Genomic DNA, 18,886 nt, shown 5'->3' with positions numbered 1-18,886 from the left:
GAAAAATAATATAGGAGTTCCCATTGTGGCTCAGCAGGTTAAGAACCTGACCTAATGTGCGTGAGGATGTGGGTTCGATCCCTGGCCTCGCTCAGTGGGTTAAGGATTCAGTGTTGCTGCGAGCTGCAGCATAGGTTGCAGATGTGGCTTGGATCCCGAATTGCTGTGGCTGTGGTGTAGGCTGGCAGCTGCAGCTCTGATTGGACCCCTAGCCTGGGAACCTCCATATGCTGTGGGTATGCCAATAAAAACAAATAATAATAATAATATGCATAAAGCAACTAGGTCAATGTCAAGGGCATAGTAGACCCTGAATAATTGGGCAAAAATGAGTGGGTTCTGTTGGAAAAGCAATACGGACGATTCTCATTGAAATTGCAGAACATGAAACCAACCTCTTCTCAAACATTTCTTGGAGTTCCCGTCGTGGCGCAGTGGTTAACGAATCCGACCAGGAGCCATGAGGTTGCGGGTTCGATCCCTGGCCTTGCTCAGGGGGTTAAGGATCCGGTGTTGCCGTGAGCTGTGGTGTAGGTTGCAGACCCGGCTCGGGTCCCGAGTTGCTGTGGCTCTGGCATAGCCTGGTGGCTACAGCTCCAATTAGACCCCTAGCCACAGGAACGGCTCAAGAAAAGACAAAAAAAAAAAAGTCTCTTTTATTTTTAGCCATGACCACAGCAGGTGGGGGTTCCTGCTCCAGGGATCGAAGCTGTTCCAGAGCAATGGCAATGCCAGAGCCTTAACCCACTGAGCCACCAGGGAACATTTCAAAATTTTCCTTCTAACGTGAGAGCACTCTGGGTTTAAAACAATTTTGTTAGGTCCAATAGACATTTCTGAAACAATACCCAGAGGAGAGAGGAATAGTAGTTTTGTGGTTGGGGATGTTTCTTGCCACCAGTTTCTGAACTTGGCTGTGCACTGGAACCATCTGGGCAGTTCTGTACAAATACCGATGCCTGGGTCCCGCCCAGACACCCTGGTGCCGCCTGGGCACCAAACTATTTAAATGCTCACCAAGCGATTCTACCATCCAGCCTTGTCTGAGGGCCACTGTTAGAAGCCCAGCCCGTTGCAGGCTCAGTCCTGGGGGAGACGCTGATAGGAAGACACCCGGGTGGACTTTGCCTCCCTCTAGGCTAAAAGTTTAACCTCTTCACGGGTTTCCCAAGAAATCCCCTGACAAACGTTTTCACAAGTTTCACAGAATTTCTAAAATTGAGGGGCTTCAAAAAGGCAACCCCCTTCTCCCAAACTACCTGTCACCCTCTTCCCAGCTGCCTCCCTTCATCCCTTTATCTCTCTGACTCTTGCTCCAGAGAAACTGCAGAAATATTTCTCCTACCTTAGTGCTGAGCTTGGAACCCCACCAGGTCTGGGGGGTCCTCAGCAGTTTACCCGGGTGAATCTTAAAGAATTCTTGCAGTAGAGGCGGGGCTCTTCTTGGTAGCATCCTCCTGGAGTTCCCATCGTGGCTCAGCAGTAATGAACCTGACTAGGATCCATGAGGAGGCAGGTTCCATCCTTGGCCTCGCCCAGTGGGTTAAGGATCCATTGTGGCCGTAGGTTGCAGACATGGCTCAGATATGGCATTGCTGTGACTGTGGTGTAGGCCAGCAGCTGCAGCTGGGATTTGACCCTTAGCCTGGGAACTTCCATATGCTGAGGGTGCAGCCCTAAAAAGACAAAAAGAAAGAAAGAGAAAGAAAGAAGAAAGAAAGAAAGAAAGAAAGAAACTGTAGGAGAAAGAGAAAGGAAATAGAAGAGGAAAGGAAGATAAGAAGAAAGGGAGAAGGAAAGAAAGAAGAAGAAGAGAAAGAAAGAAAGAAAACGAATCCCCCTAATGGCCCGTAAAGGAATTTTGGTTTGACCATGTCTCCATTTGTTTGGGATACATGCCCAGGACTGAGGTCGCAGGGTTACATGGTGAGTGTAGGTTTGGTTTTGTAAAATGCAGCCTGTTCTCCAGAGCGGCTGGACATCTTACATCCAGCAAGGCCGGCAGATCCTCTTAAGAGACACTTGTTCCCTGGGAGGGACCAGGGGAGGGACTTGGGCGTCAGTGTGGGGTTGACAGCATCTACGCCTACCCAGCCTTCGAGGTTCTGGCAAGACTTTCTGTGATGGGAGACAGACACTCCCGGGAAGCCTCCAGCCCTGGGAGCCGCGCAGGGCACGTGCAGGGGTAGCTCACGGTTGTCATGCCCCTAAGGGGGAGGGGGAGGGGAATTTCCATCCTAGCACCTCCCCCCACCCCCACCACCCAGTGCTGCACTTAGGGCCCCGGGGGGCAGTTTTGGTCCCACTCTGTCACAGGTAGGCCTGCAGAACAGGTGTTCATTCCCGAGGCTTGTCATCCAGTGTTTCCAGTATGAGATCAGCTCACCACCCACTCCCTCCCCTGAGTTCTGCTCTCCCTACCCTTGGTCCTGAACTGTCATTCCCTGCTGCCCTGACGCCCCATCAGAGCCGCACCAGGAACCATCAATTTATACTTTTCCCAGGAAGCCAGCCTGTTGACAGAGCCGACGGTTTGTCTCAGTCTGTCGGACTGTCATAACAAAGTCCCACAGACTGGGTGGCTTAGATGACAATCAAACAAACGTATTTCTCACCGTTTGGGAGGCTGGCGAGCCCGGGAGGCCGGCTGATTCCGTTCCTGGTGGGGGCGGGGCCCTCGTCCCAATTTGTAGATTTCCCACCCATGTCCTCCCTGGTCCTCTTCCTCTTATGAGGACACTAATTCCTGTCCTGAGGCCCCACCCTCACGATCTCATCTCACCCCAACTGCCTCCTAAAGACCCCACCTTCAAACACCATCCCATGGGGGTCCAGAGCTTCAGCACGTGAACTTGGGGGAGACGTTCCGTCCATAGCATGAGTCAAGACCCTGCTCTTAAAGGCAGTCAGCAGTCAGAAGGGGCCAGAGTGACCCCGATTCTGAATATGTGCCCACCCTGATTGGAATGAATGCCCCACAGAAGCAGCGGAAGGAGGAGGAAGGGTTCAAGGGGACCGCAGGGGTCATTTGCATCAGACACAAGAGGCACCGTGTCTCCGGGGCGGGCAGACGCCTCTCCCGGGGGACCTGAGGAGGCCATGAAGATTTCCTGAGCAGGTGCCCTGGGTGAACAGTGGGGTTTCTACCAGGATGTCTTGTACTGAATCAGGGAGCAGAATCCCTCATTCCCGGAACCAGTCTTCCATTGCCTCCTGCCTTTCTCACAGTTGGGGATGGAACCAGAGTGCGTCTGTGGGCTGTCTCTCTTCTGCAACAGAGCACTCCCTGACCGGGGTCGGGGGGGGGTGGGGGGGAAGGAGACGTTTCCATCCGTGTGTCCTGGACCACCCAGCAACAGGATCCCAGGGTGTGAATAACACAGGGTCCTAAGCACTCACTGGTCAGTGCTGGAGGAGCAAAGGACCAGCTGCCTTTGGCTGGGTCCCTCTTCCAGCAAAATAAATTCCTCATTAAGGAAAGAACTCATTTCTCTGCTTCCTGAATCAACACAACCCTCTCCTTTTCCTCCTGTTTAGAGGATCAAAAATACTTCTACTAAAAATATAAAAAGAATTCTGTTGGAAGATAGCAACCTGACATGAAAAAATAAGACGGGAAATCTGAGTTCTGGTTCATTAAATCAGAGGGTGCACCTGCTGAATCACCACAGCCTTCCTGCCCCGCTACCAACCCACGGGCAAGTTCAAGGCTGCACGTGAGTTGATCACCACGAAGTTTCAAGCCGGCCTGACTCAGCACTTCACCAATTCCTTCACGCCGTGGCCGGAACCATTTGGATATTGTTCCAACTCTTCTTGCCATCTGTTCGTGTGTTTTCAGAATATAGTATTTAGAAACTGTAATTGTATGGAAACAGTACTAGACAAAACTGTCGAAACCTGAGGAATTCTTCTACATGCGTGTGCCCAGGCTTACGCTTCAGAGACATGGAAAAGAAAGTCCTGAACTGGGTAGGTTTTTCTGACATGAGGAAACATAAATAATAGATACTCACAACTGTTCTTAATTGTGAAAAATTGGAAGCCACCTCAATGTTTATGGAAAGGAGAATGACACAATTGCCATCTATGCAAATAATGACATACTCTACATCGGTAAAAATGAATTAACCAAAGATACACATGCTGGCTCTCTCTTGGAATAATGTAACACACTGGTTCCCAGATAAATTATTAGTCCAACTCTCTTGTTAATTCCTGTATGTTTTAGATAGGATTTGCTATGTTGGCAGTCATATTATATGCATAAAATAATATTTTATACCCTCTTTTCAAATCCTTAAGTATTTTATTTACTATATGGGTGAGGGTCTTCAGAGCAGTGTGGAATAGAAGTGGGAGGGAGGGTACTTGTGTCTAATTCTTGGTTTTAAAGGGACCTTTTCCAGGTTTCACTGTCAAATGGGATGCTCTCTGTAGAGCCGCATTTTAGGCACATTTCTCTAAAGAGCAGAGAGCTGATGTTTAAAATTTGATCTGGCAGAGCCTCAAAAAAATTAAAAAGAGAGCTCCATGTGACTTAGCAATTCTACTTCTGGGAATACAGCCAAAGGAAACACAAGCATTTAGCTCAAAAAGGTATCGGTAGCACCTTGTTTACTGCAGCATTACTTACAGTAGTCAAGGCATGGAAACAACGTAAATGTCCATCAGTGGATGAATGGATAAACAAACTTACATATAAATTTATATATATGTAATTATATATATATATATAAAATGGAATATTATTCAGCCATTAAAAACTATAGGATAATAATGTTTGCTGTTTTAAGGTGCCAAGTTTTAAGAATAATTCATTATGTAACAATAGAAAACACACATATTCCTGCTACAAATTAGGTATTATCCTTACGGTCATTGTTTATTTGAATTTATCAATTATTTTCTCCATTCTATCTTGCATTTCAGAATGTATTTCTGGGATCATTTTCTTTCTTTCTGAAGTATTCCTTAGAAAGTTCCATTGCTGAGAGTTTTTTGGGTGGCAAACTCTAGATTTTGTTTGTCCAAAAAAGTCTTTAATTCCCTCTTATTTTTGAGTGGTAGTCAGCTATATATAAAATTTGAGGTTGATCACTATTTTCTCTTTTCTCTGACTATATAGCTGTTGCTATTTAAAAAAATCTATGTGATTTCTCTTGCTGCTTATACCTTGTTAATTTGTGGTTTTATGCTGATGAGTCTAGTTGTGGAATTCTCCGTATGAATCCCACGTGGGAATTGTTGTGTCTACTGAATTTGAAGATTCATATCTTTCATTAACTCCAGAAAAATCCCAGTATTTTTCTTCAGAAATGGCCTTTTCCCTATTTTCCTCAAGTTGTAGTCTCCTTATTTCTTTGTGATACACTTTGAATAATATCTCCAGACCTTTCATCCAGTTTATTAGTTGTCTCTAAGCTATTTTTAAATCTGTTTTAACCTCTTATTATTTTTTAAATTTCAAAAATTAAATATTTTATTTTGAGCGCTTCTTTTGATTCTTTTTTTCAAATCTTTTGGGTCTTTTTCTTTTTTTCTTCTTTACCTTATATTTTGTCTTGCTCCTTTTTTTTTCAAATGGCCAAACCTGGGACATATGAAAGTTCTCAGGCCAGGGGCTGAATCCAAGCCAACGCTGCAGTAATGCTGGATCCTTTAACCCACTGTGCCAGGCTAGAGGTCAAACCTGTGCCTCCACAGCAATCAGAGACACTGCAGTTGGATCCTCAACCCACTGTGCCATGGCGGGACCTCCATCCTTGCTCGTGGTTTAGATTTCCTCCTTTATTTCTTTAAACAAATGACATGTTCTTATTTTATATTCTGTATCTTACATTTTCTAAATCTAATATTTTTAGGGGTATAGTTCTGCTTTTCACTTTTCTGCTGACTTTCCCTCATGGTGGTTTATGTCCTTGTGTTTGTAAATTGCGGATTGAGGTCAATCTTTAGAAATCACGTGAAACCTAAATTGAGAGTGTGTGTCCCTCCAGAGAAAATGTTTTGCTGTCAATATGTCTCAGGTGTTCACAATCAAGACTCACTTTAATTTAATTTCTAGGCTTGGGATCTCCTGGATTCTGAAGGGAACACATATTTGAGCCCCAAACTTGCGGTCATACCACGTTCCGAGTTCTCAGGGAAGACTTCACTTTCTCCAGAGGGCGGGCAGAGTCAGATAATTTACCTTGTTGTCTGTTTTGTTGAAGAGAATATTTTTCTTTTCTTGTCTACGTTTCATTGTGGCTCTAACACTTCGAAGGTCCTAGCTTCAGTATGGGATCAGTTTCCAACTCGCACAGCACAGGGCATGGTTGCAAGACTCCCACAGAGCCGGTGAAGCCACATTCTGGCTCACGGAGATAGACACGTGCTCTGAGGGCGGACGCAGCTTTGGGGCTGGCTCTCCACTCTGCTTTTGTGCTTTCTTTTAGTTTTAGCTCCTGGAGACCTCCTGTTCTTTCCTGCAATCTCAGCTGTGCATTTTAAAAGATTTGTGTCGTATTTTACCCAGCTATTTTAGAGCAAGACAGTTTTTCATGATGTAAAGACCAGAAATTCGCCTACTCCCTATGCACTGATCATTTTCGGTGGGTTATATTGGTCTCTCTGTTGCCACCAGCATCCTTTTGTGTACAAGAGACTCCAGTGCACGAGGGCACTAGCAGGGCATTCATTCTCTCCAAAGCCTTCCTGCAAACACCTGCGGCCCTGCCTGAGGGCTTTCTCTGGACTTGGGAATGAACTTGCCCTATACACAGTTAAGCCAGAAGTGTGGGGGAGTCCATGCTCCCAGGAAGAACCATGACAGGTAGAAGTTGGAAGATCAACACCCCAGTTCCTTCTCCCTTCAGATCCGACCACTCTGGGGATGTTTCACGGCGTCTCCCAGGGGCCTCCAGAAGGCCTGAAATTGGGTGAGTTCACACCATGGCTTTTATGCAGGAGGGGGTATGCAGAGCTGGCCTGGGAGGGCCCTGGATGGTGCTGCCTCCATCCTGCTTGTGGCTGTGGCTGGGACACAGGGCTCCTCTGGCTCCAAGTTTCCTCTTCTGAATAAGGAGGCACTTGGACTGAAGCCCTGAGGTTCTGTCCGGCCAGAGCATTTCCAGATTCTGTACGGGGTGGCCAGGCCACCCTGAGCCTGTGGGCGGGGACTGGAAGAACGTGGACTCCTCCCCACATGCCTGCAGACACCGGCTGGTGGAGAAATAGGTGATCACGTGACAGCCTCTGGCCATGCAGCTCCTTCCAGGGCCAATTAACATCTATGTCCTCGGTGGATGGCCACAAGGCCACCATCAGAAGCTGGTCCACGGGGCTCTACCCGGAGCTGCTCTAGGAACCTCAGCCTGCACTGGTGCTTCCCTCTCCTCCATTTGCAGCTACACAACCATAGAAAACTGCAATTGGAGAGACCTGGGGTCTCCACACGGGCCACAGAACAGAGAGTCAATGCTGGTGCCATCTCTGCCCGGGATGGGCAAGCGGGAGAAGACCATTGAGGACTTCCTTTCTTCTGCTGATTGGGGCGAAACCAGGCAGTTTCTAGGAACAGGAAGAAAGGCAGTGCCTGCTGTTTGGGGGTCTTGAGGACCTCACCTCTGCTGATTTTTTTCTTTCAGAACCACTTAGCTGACCTGTCTGGATGATGAAAGCTTTAGCAAAGATGAGAAGGAAGTTGGGTCACATCCCAAACACAGGATGAACACGAAGCCTTGTTCTGAGTTATTTGGAGAATCAGAGGTTTTCTGCCCATTTGGATAGACCAGACAGAACCATGGAATTTTTTTTTTTTCTATCTTTGTAAGTAGGTAGGAGTAAGAACAAAGTATAATGAATAAGCCAGGAGGAAAAAATATATATCTATACACACACAGAAGGACTTGGAAAAACATTAGAACAGAAGGATTGATCAGCTCAAGTGGTCTCCTATACAAATTGGATTGAAGGCTGAAGAAGAGTCAAATCAGCACCAGCGAGCACACAGAATAGACAAGTAGAAATCAATCCATCCAGTGTCCCCAGAGGATGGGTTCACTAAGTGTCGCCCTACAGATAAGACTCAACTGTGCAGACAAAATCCAGCATCTCCTCCCCTTATCATATGCATATATTATTTTCGTACTCTTTTTTTTTAACCGCCACACCTGCAGTATATGGGAGTTCCCGGGCTTGGGGTTAAATTGGAGCTGCAGCTGCCGGCCTACACTGCAGCCACAGCAACGTTGGATCCCTGTCACATCTGCAACTTATGCCTCAGCTTGCGGCAACACTGGATCCTTACCCCACTGAGCAGGGCCAGGGATTGAACCTGCATCCTCACGGAGACAACATCCGGTCCTTAAACCACTGAGCTGCAATAGGAACTCCTTTCATTGCATTTTTGACATGAGGGTGGTCCTTGTAAATTTCCGGCAATGCTGGCAGGCCAGTTTCCTGCAGAACCATGCTAAGACAATGGATAGCATCAGAGTGACCCAGCAAAACACACATCGATTGACCAAAAGGCAGCAGAATACAGGGAGCTCTGTGAAGGGAGGGGGCTTAAAACATCTTCAGGATGGAACAGGTCAAGTTGAAGCACAGAGATCTCAACTTGCTGGGCCCCCAGGCCCAGCATCAACTGACTGGCAATGCCAAGCCTGTGACCTTGGCTGTTCTGAGCAACAGTCTTCATCTTTGGTCTGGAACATACATACTAGACACTTAGAAAGTCCTTGAAGTATTGCTGTAACACAGGAAAATACAAGAATACAGGGAAGACTAAATATCAATGTCAAGATGATAACTAAAGTGAAACCCACAGGTCCGATAGTTTGACCCTAATTTAAGAAAGCGGGAGTAGTCAGTGGAACCATCACTGTGATAATTTGCGCTTGCTCTGCCTGCTTTTAAAGATTTTAAAGCATTTAAGGACATCCGGCTTGTTTAAATATCTAAGACAATTCTATTCATAAGTTTGCGACTTATGCCTGCGATAAAACTAACTTGTTAAATTTACAAAGTTTTGATTTCTTAGTTATGCAAGTAGAGTTTCATCGTTTAAAGGGATAGTTTTCATAGAGTATTGGGAAGCCCTCCATTGAGCACGAAAAACACAGAGGAGCTCTCGGAATAAGGAAGACCCCCAGCTATGGGAAGGGACGCTAGCAAACAGGCAGAGGGAAGGCTGATCCATCTGGCTCTCTCCCTGGGGCCGGTGCCGTCCCACCTGCCCTGCGGGGGATGTCAGGCGTCCACTAAGGGAGCGGGGGAATATTCCTTAGGCTTCCTAAACCTGTGAGAATCTCCCACTAAGTCGTGCTTGGAAGCAGTGCTTTCTGGGCCCGGGATCCCTTTCTTTTTCCTCCTAGCCTTGGCTCGGTTACCACTCCCTTCTGTGCTGAAGACACTGCAGGGGAAACTGGCCCAGAATTTCGAGAAGGCACGGAGGCACGACGAGGCACGACGAGGCACGACGAGGCCCTCCTGGATCCCTCACGAGGAGGCTGGCGGATGCTGGCTTGCGCACTGCCCGCTGCTAAGGCATCATCCAGGGCATCCAGCCCCTGGAAGAATGCGCGGGGGCCCTCGTGCTTGTTTCCGGGAAGACCCCAGGGTAACTCCTGGGACGTTCACCCGGCTACTCTAGGATCCCAGAAGGAAGTGCTGGATCAGGAGCCTTCACTTCCCAGAGGAGGAACAGACACCAACCCAGACGGCGCATGGTTCTTGGGTGGATCGCCCTTTTCTTTCAATTAACCGCCTCCCTGGCCCGGTCGTGTGGGGGTGGGGGTAGGAGGCAAGCGCCTTCTCCCAACCCGCACTATGCTTGACGGGCACAGCCCTGCTTGGTGCCTTTCTCGACTGCTGTCCCCAGCGATGGTAATGGGGAATGGGGTGGGAATCAGGGGGCAGTCGGGGGTGGCGGGATCCTGGGTCACCAGAACCCTGGTGCCTGCTGGGCTCTGCCAGGTGCTCCAGCCGCAGGAAGTGCGAAAGGGAGCTCTCTCCTTCCCAGACTTTCTTCCACCTCTCAGAAAAAAGCTGCTTTGGTCTTGCACTGGCCCTTCTGCAGCCCGGCCCAGGACCTCACACTGGAAGCTGTGGTGGGAGTATGTCCTTGCCCCCACGTCTCTTAAAAAAAAAAAAAAAAAAAAAGCTGCAGAGCTGGACTTCGGCCCTGCCTGTCTCTACCTCTCCAAACAGGCCTCTCCCCAAATGCCCCCCCCACAAGCGGCCCCTCTGAGGTGGCCTGAGGCTGCAGCTTTTTCTGTCCTCAGGTCCCTATTCAGTTAAGTTACTCAGCATCTCTTAACAAGCCCTTAGAGGTAATATCACCCTGGAGGCTTGGCGGTAAGTCAGTAGCAACAGAGGGAGGCTGGGAGGAACCTGGGGCTCTAGGAGAAGCCCTCGTGCCTCCGCTCCTGCCCACTTTTGACTTTCCTGTCCCCATTTTTAAAGATCTGCATCTCAGTGTTTATAAATGCATATGTATGTTATCCCTTTGGCATTGCTTCTATGTTTCTCTGGCTGTTTATCTGCTTTTCTTTACTCGCTCAGTATTAATCTAGAAAAATATACAGAGAAATTGCTTTTTCTGTGTAATTTTTTTCTTTTTTAGGGCCACACCCAAGGCATAGGGTCGAGTCGAAGCTGCAACTGCCAGCCTACATCACAGCCACGGCAACGCAGGCTCCGAGCCTCATCTTCGACCTACACCACAGCTCACGGCGATACCGGATCCTGAACCCACTGAGGGAGGCCAGGGATCGAACCCGAATCCTCATCGATGCCAGTCAGGGTTTGTTTCTGCTGAGCCACAATGGGACCTCCCTACGCAATTTTTAAAGTGTTGTTAAGCAACTCGGTGGCTTGTGGTGTTTTCCATTCGTATTATAATTTTTCGATGTCATTTTTTTTGGTTTATCTTAGGTGTCATAGGTCCCTCACTTTTTACGCCTCTGCTCTCTGCCTGGTTCATGTCAAAGCATGTGAAATGACAACACGGGTGTCTACACTCAAGGCTCTTGTCTGAAAACAGGACTGAGGTCTCTGCTCTCCACCCCTTCTCAAAACCCCCGTAACAGCCGCAACAGCAGCAGTGGCCATAATGATAATATTTCTGGATGGGTCCCAGAGCACGTGCTGCTCATCCACGCCCAACTTCCTCTTGAGCCACCCAGACCGGCACGTGTTGCATTCCAGGAAGGCTCTACTGTGGACCTCTGCAAATTCCATCTGCGTTTCATTTTGGCCCTGGGCCCTTGGTCCACAGCCTCAGACACCGGGAGGAGCAGTGGATGCGTGATGCTGTGTCATCTCTCTCGGAGAGATGCTGTTCAGGATGCCACCTACTCCACAGAGAAAGGCCTCTCATGGCTCACTCCAGGGTCAGGAAAAGCTGGACATCTCCTTAAACCCGGATTCTCGATGCGGAGACTGTAATTCCCTTGTCGGGTTTGGCTGCGAGGAAGCTCATCGCCAAATATGCCTCTAGCGACGTAAACAGCTTCCCACCAGCAGCAGCTGAGGTTTACTGAGCATGCGGAGCTTTCATGTACGCCTCACACAGGCCCTGAGATGCCAATACGGCTATTGTCCCTCTTGCAGTGGGTTGGGTGGTGGCTCCCCAAGGGAGCTGTGTCTTGCTCCCCAGCATCTGTGACCGTTCCCTTATATGGCAAGAAGGACTTTGCAGATGTGATTAAGCTAAGGGGCCGTGAGCTTATGTGCGTCACAAGTGTCCTCATGAGAGGAGCACAGGGAGGTTCGACATTAGAAGAAGGAAGGAAGATGGCAGCTGAGGCGTTCCCATCATGGCGCAGCGGAAATGAATCTGACTAGGAACCATGAGGTTGCGAGTTCGATCCCTGGTCTCACTCAGGGGGTTAAGGGAGGATCTGGCGTTGCCGTGAGCTGTGGCGTAGGTGGCAGATACAGCTCGATCTGGTGGCTGTGGTGAAGGCTGGCAGCCTGGGAACCTCCATATACCGCAGGTGTGGCTCAAAAAAAAAAAAAAAGCCGGCAGCTGAGGCAAGGTGTATGCTGCTGGCCCTGGAGAAGGGACTGTGAGCCAAGGATGCAGGGAAGCAGCAGGAGAAGCTGGAAAAGGCCTGGGAAGCCCCTCTCCTCGAGCTTCTGCGCAAGCGTGCCCTGTGACCCTGTGGCTGACGTTGGACTTTTGGCCTCCAGGTGGGGAAAAGAGTGAATGCATGTCCTTCAAAGCCACCAAGTGCCAAGTGGTCACTTGAGACAGCAGCCCCGGGAAACTCACACACACCCGTTGTACAATCAAGGATGGGAAACAGAAAAGAGCGTCCCCGGAGGAGCTGGATGAGGTTTGCTGACTCCGGACCGAAGCCCTTAGCCCTCAGGCCGCCTTCTCGGTTGCAAGGGTCCTGACCACCCCCACCCCACCCCTGCCCTGGCTTCCCCCACTCCCTGCTTCCCCCACCCCTAGTTCATCTTCAGATCATGAGCACTTTGCATCCACCTCGCGTCTTCACGGTAGAAGCAGCACATAAATACACACATTGGTGGACATTTGCGGCATGTGTGTGCGGTGGTGTCCCGGGCTTTTTCTAGTCCTGGAGACTGTCTTATCAAAAAAAAAAAAAAAAAAAAAGGGCCCCTGACTGCTCTTGTCCCCCCTTTTGCTTTTGTAAAGACAGTCACTCCCTTCTTTGCTGCAGCGCCCAGAGCTGGACAGAGCAGCACTTCTGCTTTTTCAGACACTTTGCTCACTTCCGGGTCCACGTTCAGAGCCCAGGAACTGCTTATGAAGTTCTTTTTTCCGCTGCAAGGGTTTCTGTATGATTCAGAACAGTTGCTAGCTGAAGACCTCCCCCCAAAATGATAAAACAGAAAGCGGAGGTAAAAATGAGGCGCTGAACCCAGAGGACAGTAGCTCCTGTATTTTTGCCGGCTGATCCCCCCACATCTGTGAACGAATTGGGATTCGAGGAGCCTCTTAGGTACCCGGGGTGTCTAAACCCCGAGCTGGAGGAAGCTTCCTAACCATAGTTTTTGCACTGGGTCATCAATGCGAAAGCCTGAGGTGGGAGGGATTATCCCACCGTGAATCCAGCAGCCGAGGGGAAGGGGGCATCTCCATCTGGGGAGGGGGGTGCAGCCATTCGGTCCCCAGTACCTCAATGGCTCTCAAGAGAGGGGACAGACGCACCCCTGGAGGAGCCCCCAGGACGCTGCTTTCCTCTCGGACCCCAGGCTACACCAGAGCTTCCCTGTGACGCTGGCTGTTGCAGCAATGCTAGTGTAAACGCTGAGCGTGTCTCTCCTGGATTACGGACTCTGCAGGCTGCACATCCTGCCTGAAGCCTTAAGCTGCTTTCCATCTCCGGTCTCCACATCCTCAAGAACCGGTTTGGTGTAAGAAGCTCTTGGCTTAACCATGTGCTTATAGCTCATGTGATTAGCTGTATATTATATTTTGCCTCTTTGATAGGACTCTTGCTTCATATGTTACCAAATGTGTAACTGAGCCCGCAACAAAATAATGATGACTAGGAGCCCTGAAGCCATTGATCAAATATATGGTTCTTCACCAGATCGATGATTGTAACAGTGGAGCTCTAACTATGGGGAGATGCAAAAGAAGGAATAATTTCCTGGACCATGACAGACTGGTGAGACAGGTGGTCCAGAGACTTTTAGCTGCTGTTAAGAAGGCCTAGACAGGAGTTCCCGTCGTGGCGCAGTGGTTAACGAATCCGACTAGGAACCATGAGGTGGCGGGTTCGGTCCCTGCCCTTGCTCAGTGGGTTAAGGATCCGGCGTTGCCGTGAGCTGCGGTGTAGGTTGCAGACGCGGCTCGGATCCCGCATTGCTGTGGCTCTGGCGTAGGCCGGTGGCTACAGCTCCGATTCAACCCCTAGCCTGGGAACCTCCATATGTCGCGGGAGCAGCCCAAGAAATAGCAACAACAACAACAAAGACAAAAAACAAAAAAAAAAGAAAAAAAAAAGGCCTAGACCAGTGAAAGCACATTGGGGGGCCTACCAACGCAACCTGTGCCAGACCTGGGAATGGGCATCCCTAGCACTGAGGGACAAACGGATCAGAAAATGCCTCCCAGAACTATGGTCGAATTTATGACCAGGGGGGAGCCCTGTGAGCTGAAGTTTGGCCCTTTGCCATCAGCCTCTATACGGAGTAAAACATGAGCCACTGCAGCGGCCGACCCGCAGCCCCCCCCCGGAGTGGGGCTCAGGGTGGAGACCAGGAGCCAGGCCCTCTGTACTCCGGGAAAACTGGAAGAACGGGCCTTCGGATACTTAGATATTTTTAGGAGAAGATTTCATGAGCCCAATCCTTGCATCTCCTCCTATCTGGAAAAACACGAAAACCCATCAGTGGTGACGAATGTCTGTGCGTGGTGTCCCCTGCACGAGACCAGCAGAAAACCTCTGGGAATGTGTGCCGGGCTGCAGGCACCTCCCGCTTCACCTTCCTGATTTACACCTGGCTATTCCCTTTCCTCTCTGGGGTAGTGTTTTAGAGCTGTCTGAAATACTGCCTCCTGGGCTTGTAGTTAGTGGGCAAAACACAAGATGTCATGGTCACCCATGCCAACAGCCCCTCCCAAGGGTGGGCCAGTGAGCCCTGAGGAAACTCAGGAAAGCGTATCAAAGGAGGGCTTGCTGTAAGTCCAGATCTTTAGAAATGGTTTTCTATAAATCTTCTTCTATAAATCTGGTTATCTGTAAATCTTTTTTCCTACCACCTCTCCTCTGTTGCAAAAACTCATATATCCTGGCTCCCCCCCACCCCCCCCTGCCCCCGGCCTCCTCGTAGCAGTTTCTCGGGGCTACCTGAGCTGCTGTCTCCTGGGCTTAAGTTCTAATTCCACCCTAAATAAAATTTAACTCTCAACTTTCAGGTTGTATTTTTTTTTAGTCGACATTTCCAAAATTTAACCTCTGCATTGCCCAGAGAATAGGGCCCAACCTCGTCTGGGTCTCTTGGTGCACACTCATCAGGGTTTTCTAGAGAACCAGAACCCATGCAGTGACATGGATGTGTCTATTCTAGAAAGAGATTTATTGCAAGGTCCCACAACCATGGGGGCTGAGAAGCCCCATGACTGATCTGCTGTCCGCAAGCTGACGCCCCAGGGGGGCTGGTGCTGTAGCTTGAAGGCCTGAGGACCTAGAGGGCTGTGGTTGGGCAGAAAGTCAAGTCAGCCTCCCTCTGCTCTGTGGTCTGTTCCAGCCCCGGCAGACTGGGGGACGCCCACCACACTGGAGGAGAGTCTGCGTTCCTCAGTCCACAGATTCCACTGCAAGCCCCCTCACAGACACACCCAGAAGTAACTTTTAACCAGCTACATTTTGATAAAGGTTTGTAGTTACTGTATTTACTATCTTGTAATAAATTGCAATGGAAAAGCATCTGAAGAAGAATATATCTACACGCACACACATATAAAACTCACCAGATGGCTTCTACCAAACATACAAAGACCTTATACCCATCCTTCTTAAACGTCCCCAAAGATTGAGGAAGGAAGAACACTCCCAAAGACATTCTATAAAGCCACCATCACCCTAATACCCAAACCAAAGAGACCACCAAAAAGGGAAATTAGAGGTCAATGTCTTTGATGAATATAGACACGAAAATTCTCAACACAACTTCAGCCAACCACGTAAAACAATGCATTCAAAAGATCATACCCACGACCAAGTGGGATTCATCCCAAGTTCACAAGCGTGGTTCACCATATGCAAATCAACCTCATACACCAAACTAACAACAACAAAAAAAAGTCAAAAACCACAGGATCATCTCGATAGAAGCAGAAAAAGCATTTGAAAAAATCCAACATCCAGTCATGATCAAAACTCTTACCAAGGTGGGTATAGAGGGACCGTATCTCAGCATAATAAAACTGAACCACTTTGCTGCCAATCGTAAATGTTTATAAAAAATAAAATTAAAGTAAAAAGAAAAAGAAACAAACAAAGCAAGCTATCTAGGCATCCCTCAGCCCAATCAAATAACATGTAAAACTCGGCATCTCATGAGTCCTCTGCCTTTATTTCCTGCCTCCTTTTGCTCAGGCGCCCCAGGGTCCCAGACCTCCCACAGCTGCCTGAACTCTAAGCCTGGTCACACCTCCTTGCCGTCACACCTGCTGTTCTCTGCCAAAGGACTCCTTCCTGCTCCATGTCTCCACTCCATTTGCTTTCTGACAAAACTCAAGAAGGCACTAACTAAGAGTAGGCTCTGGAGTCAGACAAGCCTGGAATCAATTTCTTTTAATTCCACAAATATTTACTAAACTCCGACTCTGTGCCACTGGGGATGTCATTCTCGTCGCCATTACATGTGTGGCCTCGGAGAAGTTACCTGCATCTCTAACCCTTAGGTTACACATCTGTGAATAGGAATAGTGCTCAGAAAGCACTTAGCACAGTGCCTGGCGCCTATAAACCTTCTGTGGACGTGAGACGCTGTAATTACTATTTTTTACCGTCCTTTAAGGTGAACTCAAGCTTGATGACGCTTTCTCTGAAGGTTTAGACCCCAACCTCACCCTCTCCAGCCCCTGTGCCCTGGGTGCCACACACGTGCCTCTGGTCCACCCTCCACAGAGAGATTTCAACCTGATGCTTGTCGGATCCTCCCACTGTTCTTGGATGAGAACTGCGTCTCCTCCATCCCCTTGACTGAGTGCCCAGAGCAGGGCTTGTGACCAGCATCTGTCGGTTCCCCAGAGCAGCCACCCCATCTGAGGGAGAGTTCTTTCCCCGATACATCTGCTCCTCTTGCCTCTCCTGGCAGCGACTTGAGAGGCTGTTGCCAAGCTCGGCTGCAGGCTGGTCTGAGGGATGGACCAGCCATGGCAACCTCTTGTGGGAGGATGAATTGGAAAAACAAATCCTGGGCAGTGCACTCATCTCAAGTCTCGCTTCTCATCCTGCACCTAAAATGACTCGACACCTGCAGAAAGCATCCCATCCGCATGGGAAGAGCACGAGGAAGGTGACGGACCCTTCCAGCATCCAGCCAGTCCTTCTCTCTCGATTAAAAAATTGTGTTCATGTGTATATGGAGGTTCAGTGGTCCTTCTTTTCAAAAGGGCGAAGTCTCTGAGGCAGCTCCTTATGCGGCGGCCTTAGGGACCAGCTCTCTGCTCAGTGTAACGTCTCCACTACTGACCTCATTGCGGGGGGACGGGGGGCAACTTAGCTGCTTAAGAGACATACCTGCTTTCCATCTCCTGCAGTCCAAACAGCATTTTGCCCCCGTGTCCCTCCAGAGTGACACGTTTCACGATCTCATGGCTTCATGAGCGGGGCCCTGTGATCGTCATTCACGATGTGAGCCTGAGCCTGGGCTCGTGTCTCTGCTCTCAGGCCCCCTTTATGGGCTGAACTGCGCCCCGCTCCCCAACCCTGTGTGGAAGTCCTATCCCACAGTTCCTGAAAATAGGACTGTAATTGGAGATAGGGCCTCTAAAGGGATCCTGAGATTAATGAGGTCCTTATGGGTGAGTCCTGACCCCATACAACCAGTGTCCTTATGAGACACAGACACACTAGGCGCAGAGGAAAGACCAAGCAGAGACAGGAGAGGGTGGCCAGGGAGCGAGGCCTCGGTCTTGAACTTGCAGCCTCCACAACTGTGGGGCAATACATTTCTGCTGTTCAAGCCCCCGAGTCCGTGGTGTTCAGTTCTAACAGCCCCAGGGGACACATACACACTCCAAAAAGTGGGGTCTAACACTGAGGATGGCATTTCCTGCATACTAGTCGTTCACTAGAGAAAACCCTGGCTTTGGCAGCTACGGGGTAAGTGTTTGTTGAATGAATGAGTGATGTTGCTGCTATGTCCGGAGCTCTAGGAGCATGATCAGCAGAACAGGAAGCCTCTCCTTTGGCACAAGTGATCTTGCCACTCAACTCCCCGCAGATGAACTAACTGGGACAGGTGTCCCAGGTGGCCAGCCGAGGGAGGCCAGGGCAGCACCTTTGCTCGTTGGGAACTGGCGCGGCGTCCCACTTTGGTAAATCCATGGGTCCTTCTGCTCCTTTTCGGGATCTGTGATGCTAGCAGCTTGCCGTATCTAGACTCATGGTCTTTTCCTGGTCCTCTGGTCACTCTCTTTTTTTCTCTCCTGCCCCGACTGCCCCTTCTGCCCGGGCTCCCTGCGGCACTTGCAGGCCATTTTGGCCACAGTCCCCCTCTCTCCTCCCACCCAACAAAGCCCTCAAACAGCCGCCCTTAATTTCCCCGTAACCAGAAAGGGATGTGCAGCAAGTGCTTACCGCAGCTCTGGTAGAGAACTTCCAAACTCCCATCCCTGCAGGCGACGTGTGTGGGCCAGGCCTCCCCGCCACCGCCCTGGGGAGAAACCAGAGTCCAGACGAGCAATGCGGCCGTGAACCCCCTCATGGCGGGGGCTGCCTGCGTCCCAGGGAAGATTAACAGGCCCAATAAAAAGGGCCCTTGGGGTGCTTCCTCTCTGCTCATAAAGGGGTGACATGCTCAGTTTCACTTCTCGTATTTTCTGCTCCTGGGGAACCACGCCACAAAGCAATAGGCAGTTCGCAGAGGGCTTTGAATGCTCTTCCCCAGAAACTCTGGGCTTGAACCAACAGGGGGTGAGGCTAGGCTGGGTCCGGGGGGGTGGATGTTGACTTTCTCCTTTCAAAGGGAGGGGCCAGCAAGTGATGCATGACCTTTGGGCGGGGCCGCAGGTGGCCCTCCTTGGAGCCCCGTCCCCAGCTGGGGCGGCCACTCGGGAAAGAAAGTTGCCGAAAGGCCTCCGTGTGCTTTTCATCACCAGCCCCCTGGCTCCGAGGGCCTCTGATGTGGGCCGTGGACCAGAGGCCTGGCTGGCGCCGGCGGCAGCATTTGGCATTTGGGG

The 18,886-nt window shown here is 49.8% G+C and overlaps 1 protein-coding gene across 1 annotated transcript in view; it reads right to left on the bottom strand.

Moving 5' to 3' along the window:
- The window catches only part of LY86 (lymphocyte antigen 86), a 48,171-nt gene extending 29,690 nt beyond the window's left edge, over nt 1-18,481 (bottom strand). Inside the window, exon 1 of the mRNA XM_047795191.1 lies at nt 18,285-18,481. Within this exon, the coding sequence (XP_047651147.1) occupies nt 18,285-18,411 (127 nt within the window). The 5' untranslated portion in view covers nt 18,412-18,481. The remainder of the gene's footprint in view (nt 1-18,284) is intronic.
- Nucleotides 18,482-18,886: the final 405 nt, after the last annotated feature.

The sequence above is a fragment of the Phacochoerus africanus genome, chromosome 9 (genome assembly GCF_016906955.1).
Source record: "Phacochoerus africanus isolate WHEZ1 chromosome 9, ROS_Pafr_v1, whole genome shotgun sequence".
Lineage (NCBI taxonomy): Eukaryota > Metazoa > Chordata > Mammalia > Artiodactyla > Suidae > Phacochoerus > Phacochoerus africanus.
Note: the sequence above shows the minus strand (reverse complement) of the source record. Positions and strands in the feature narration are given on the sequence as shown.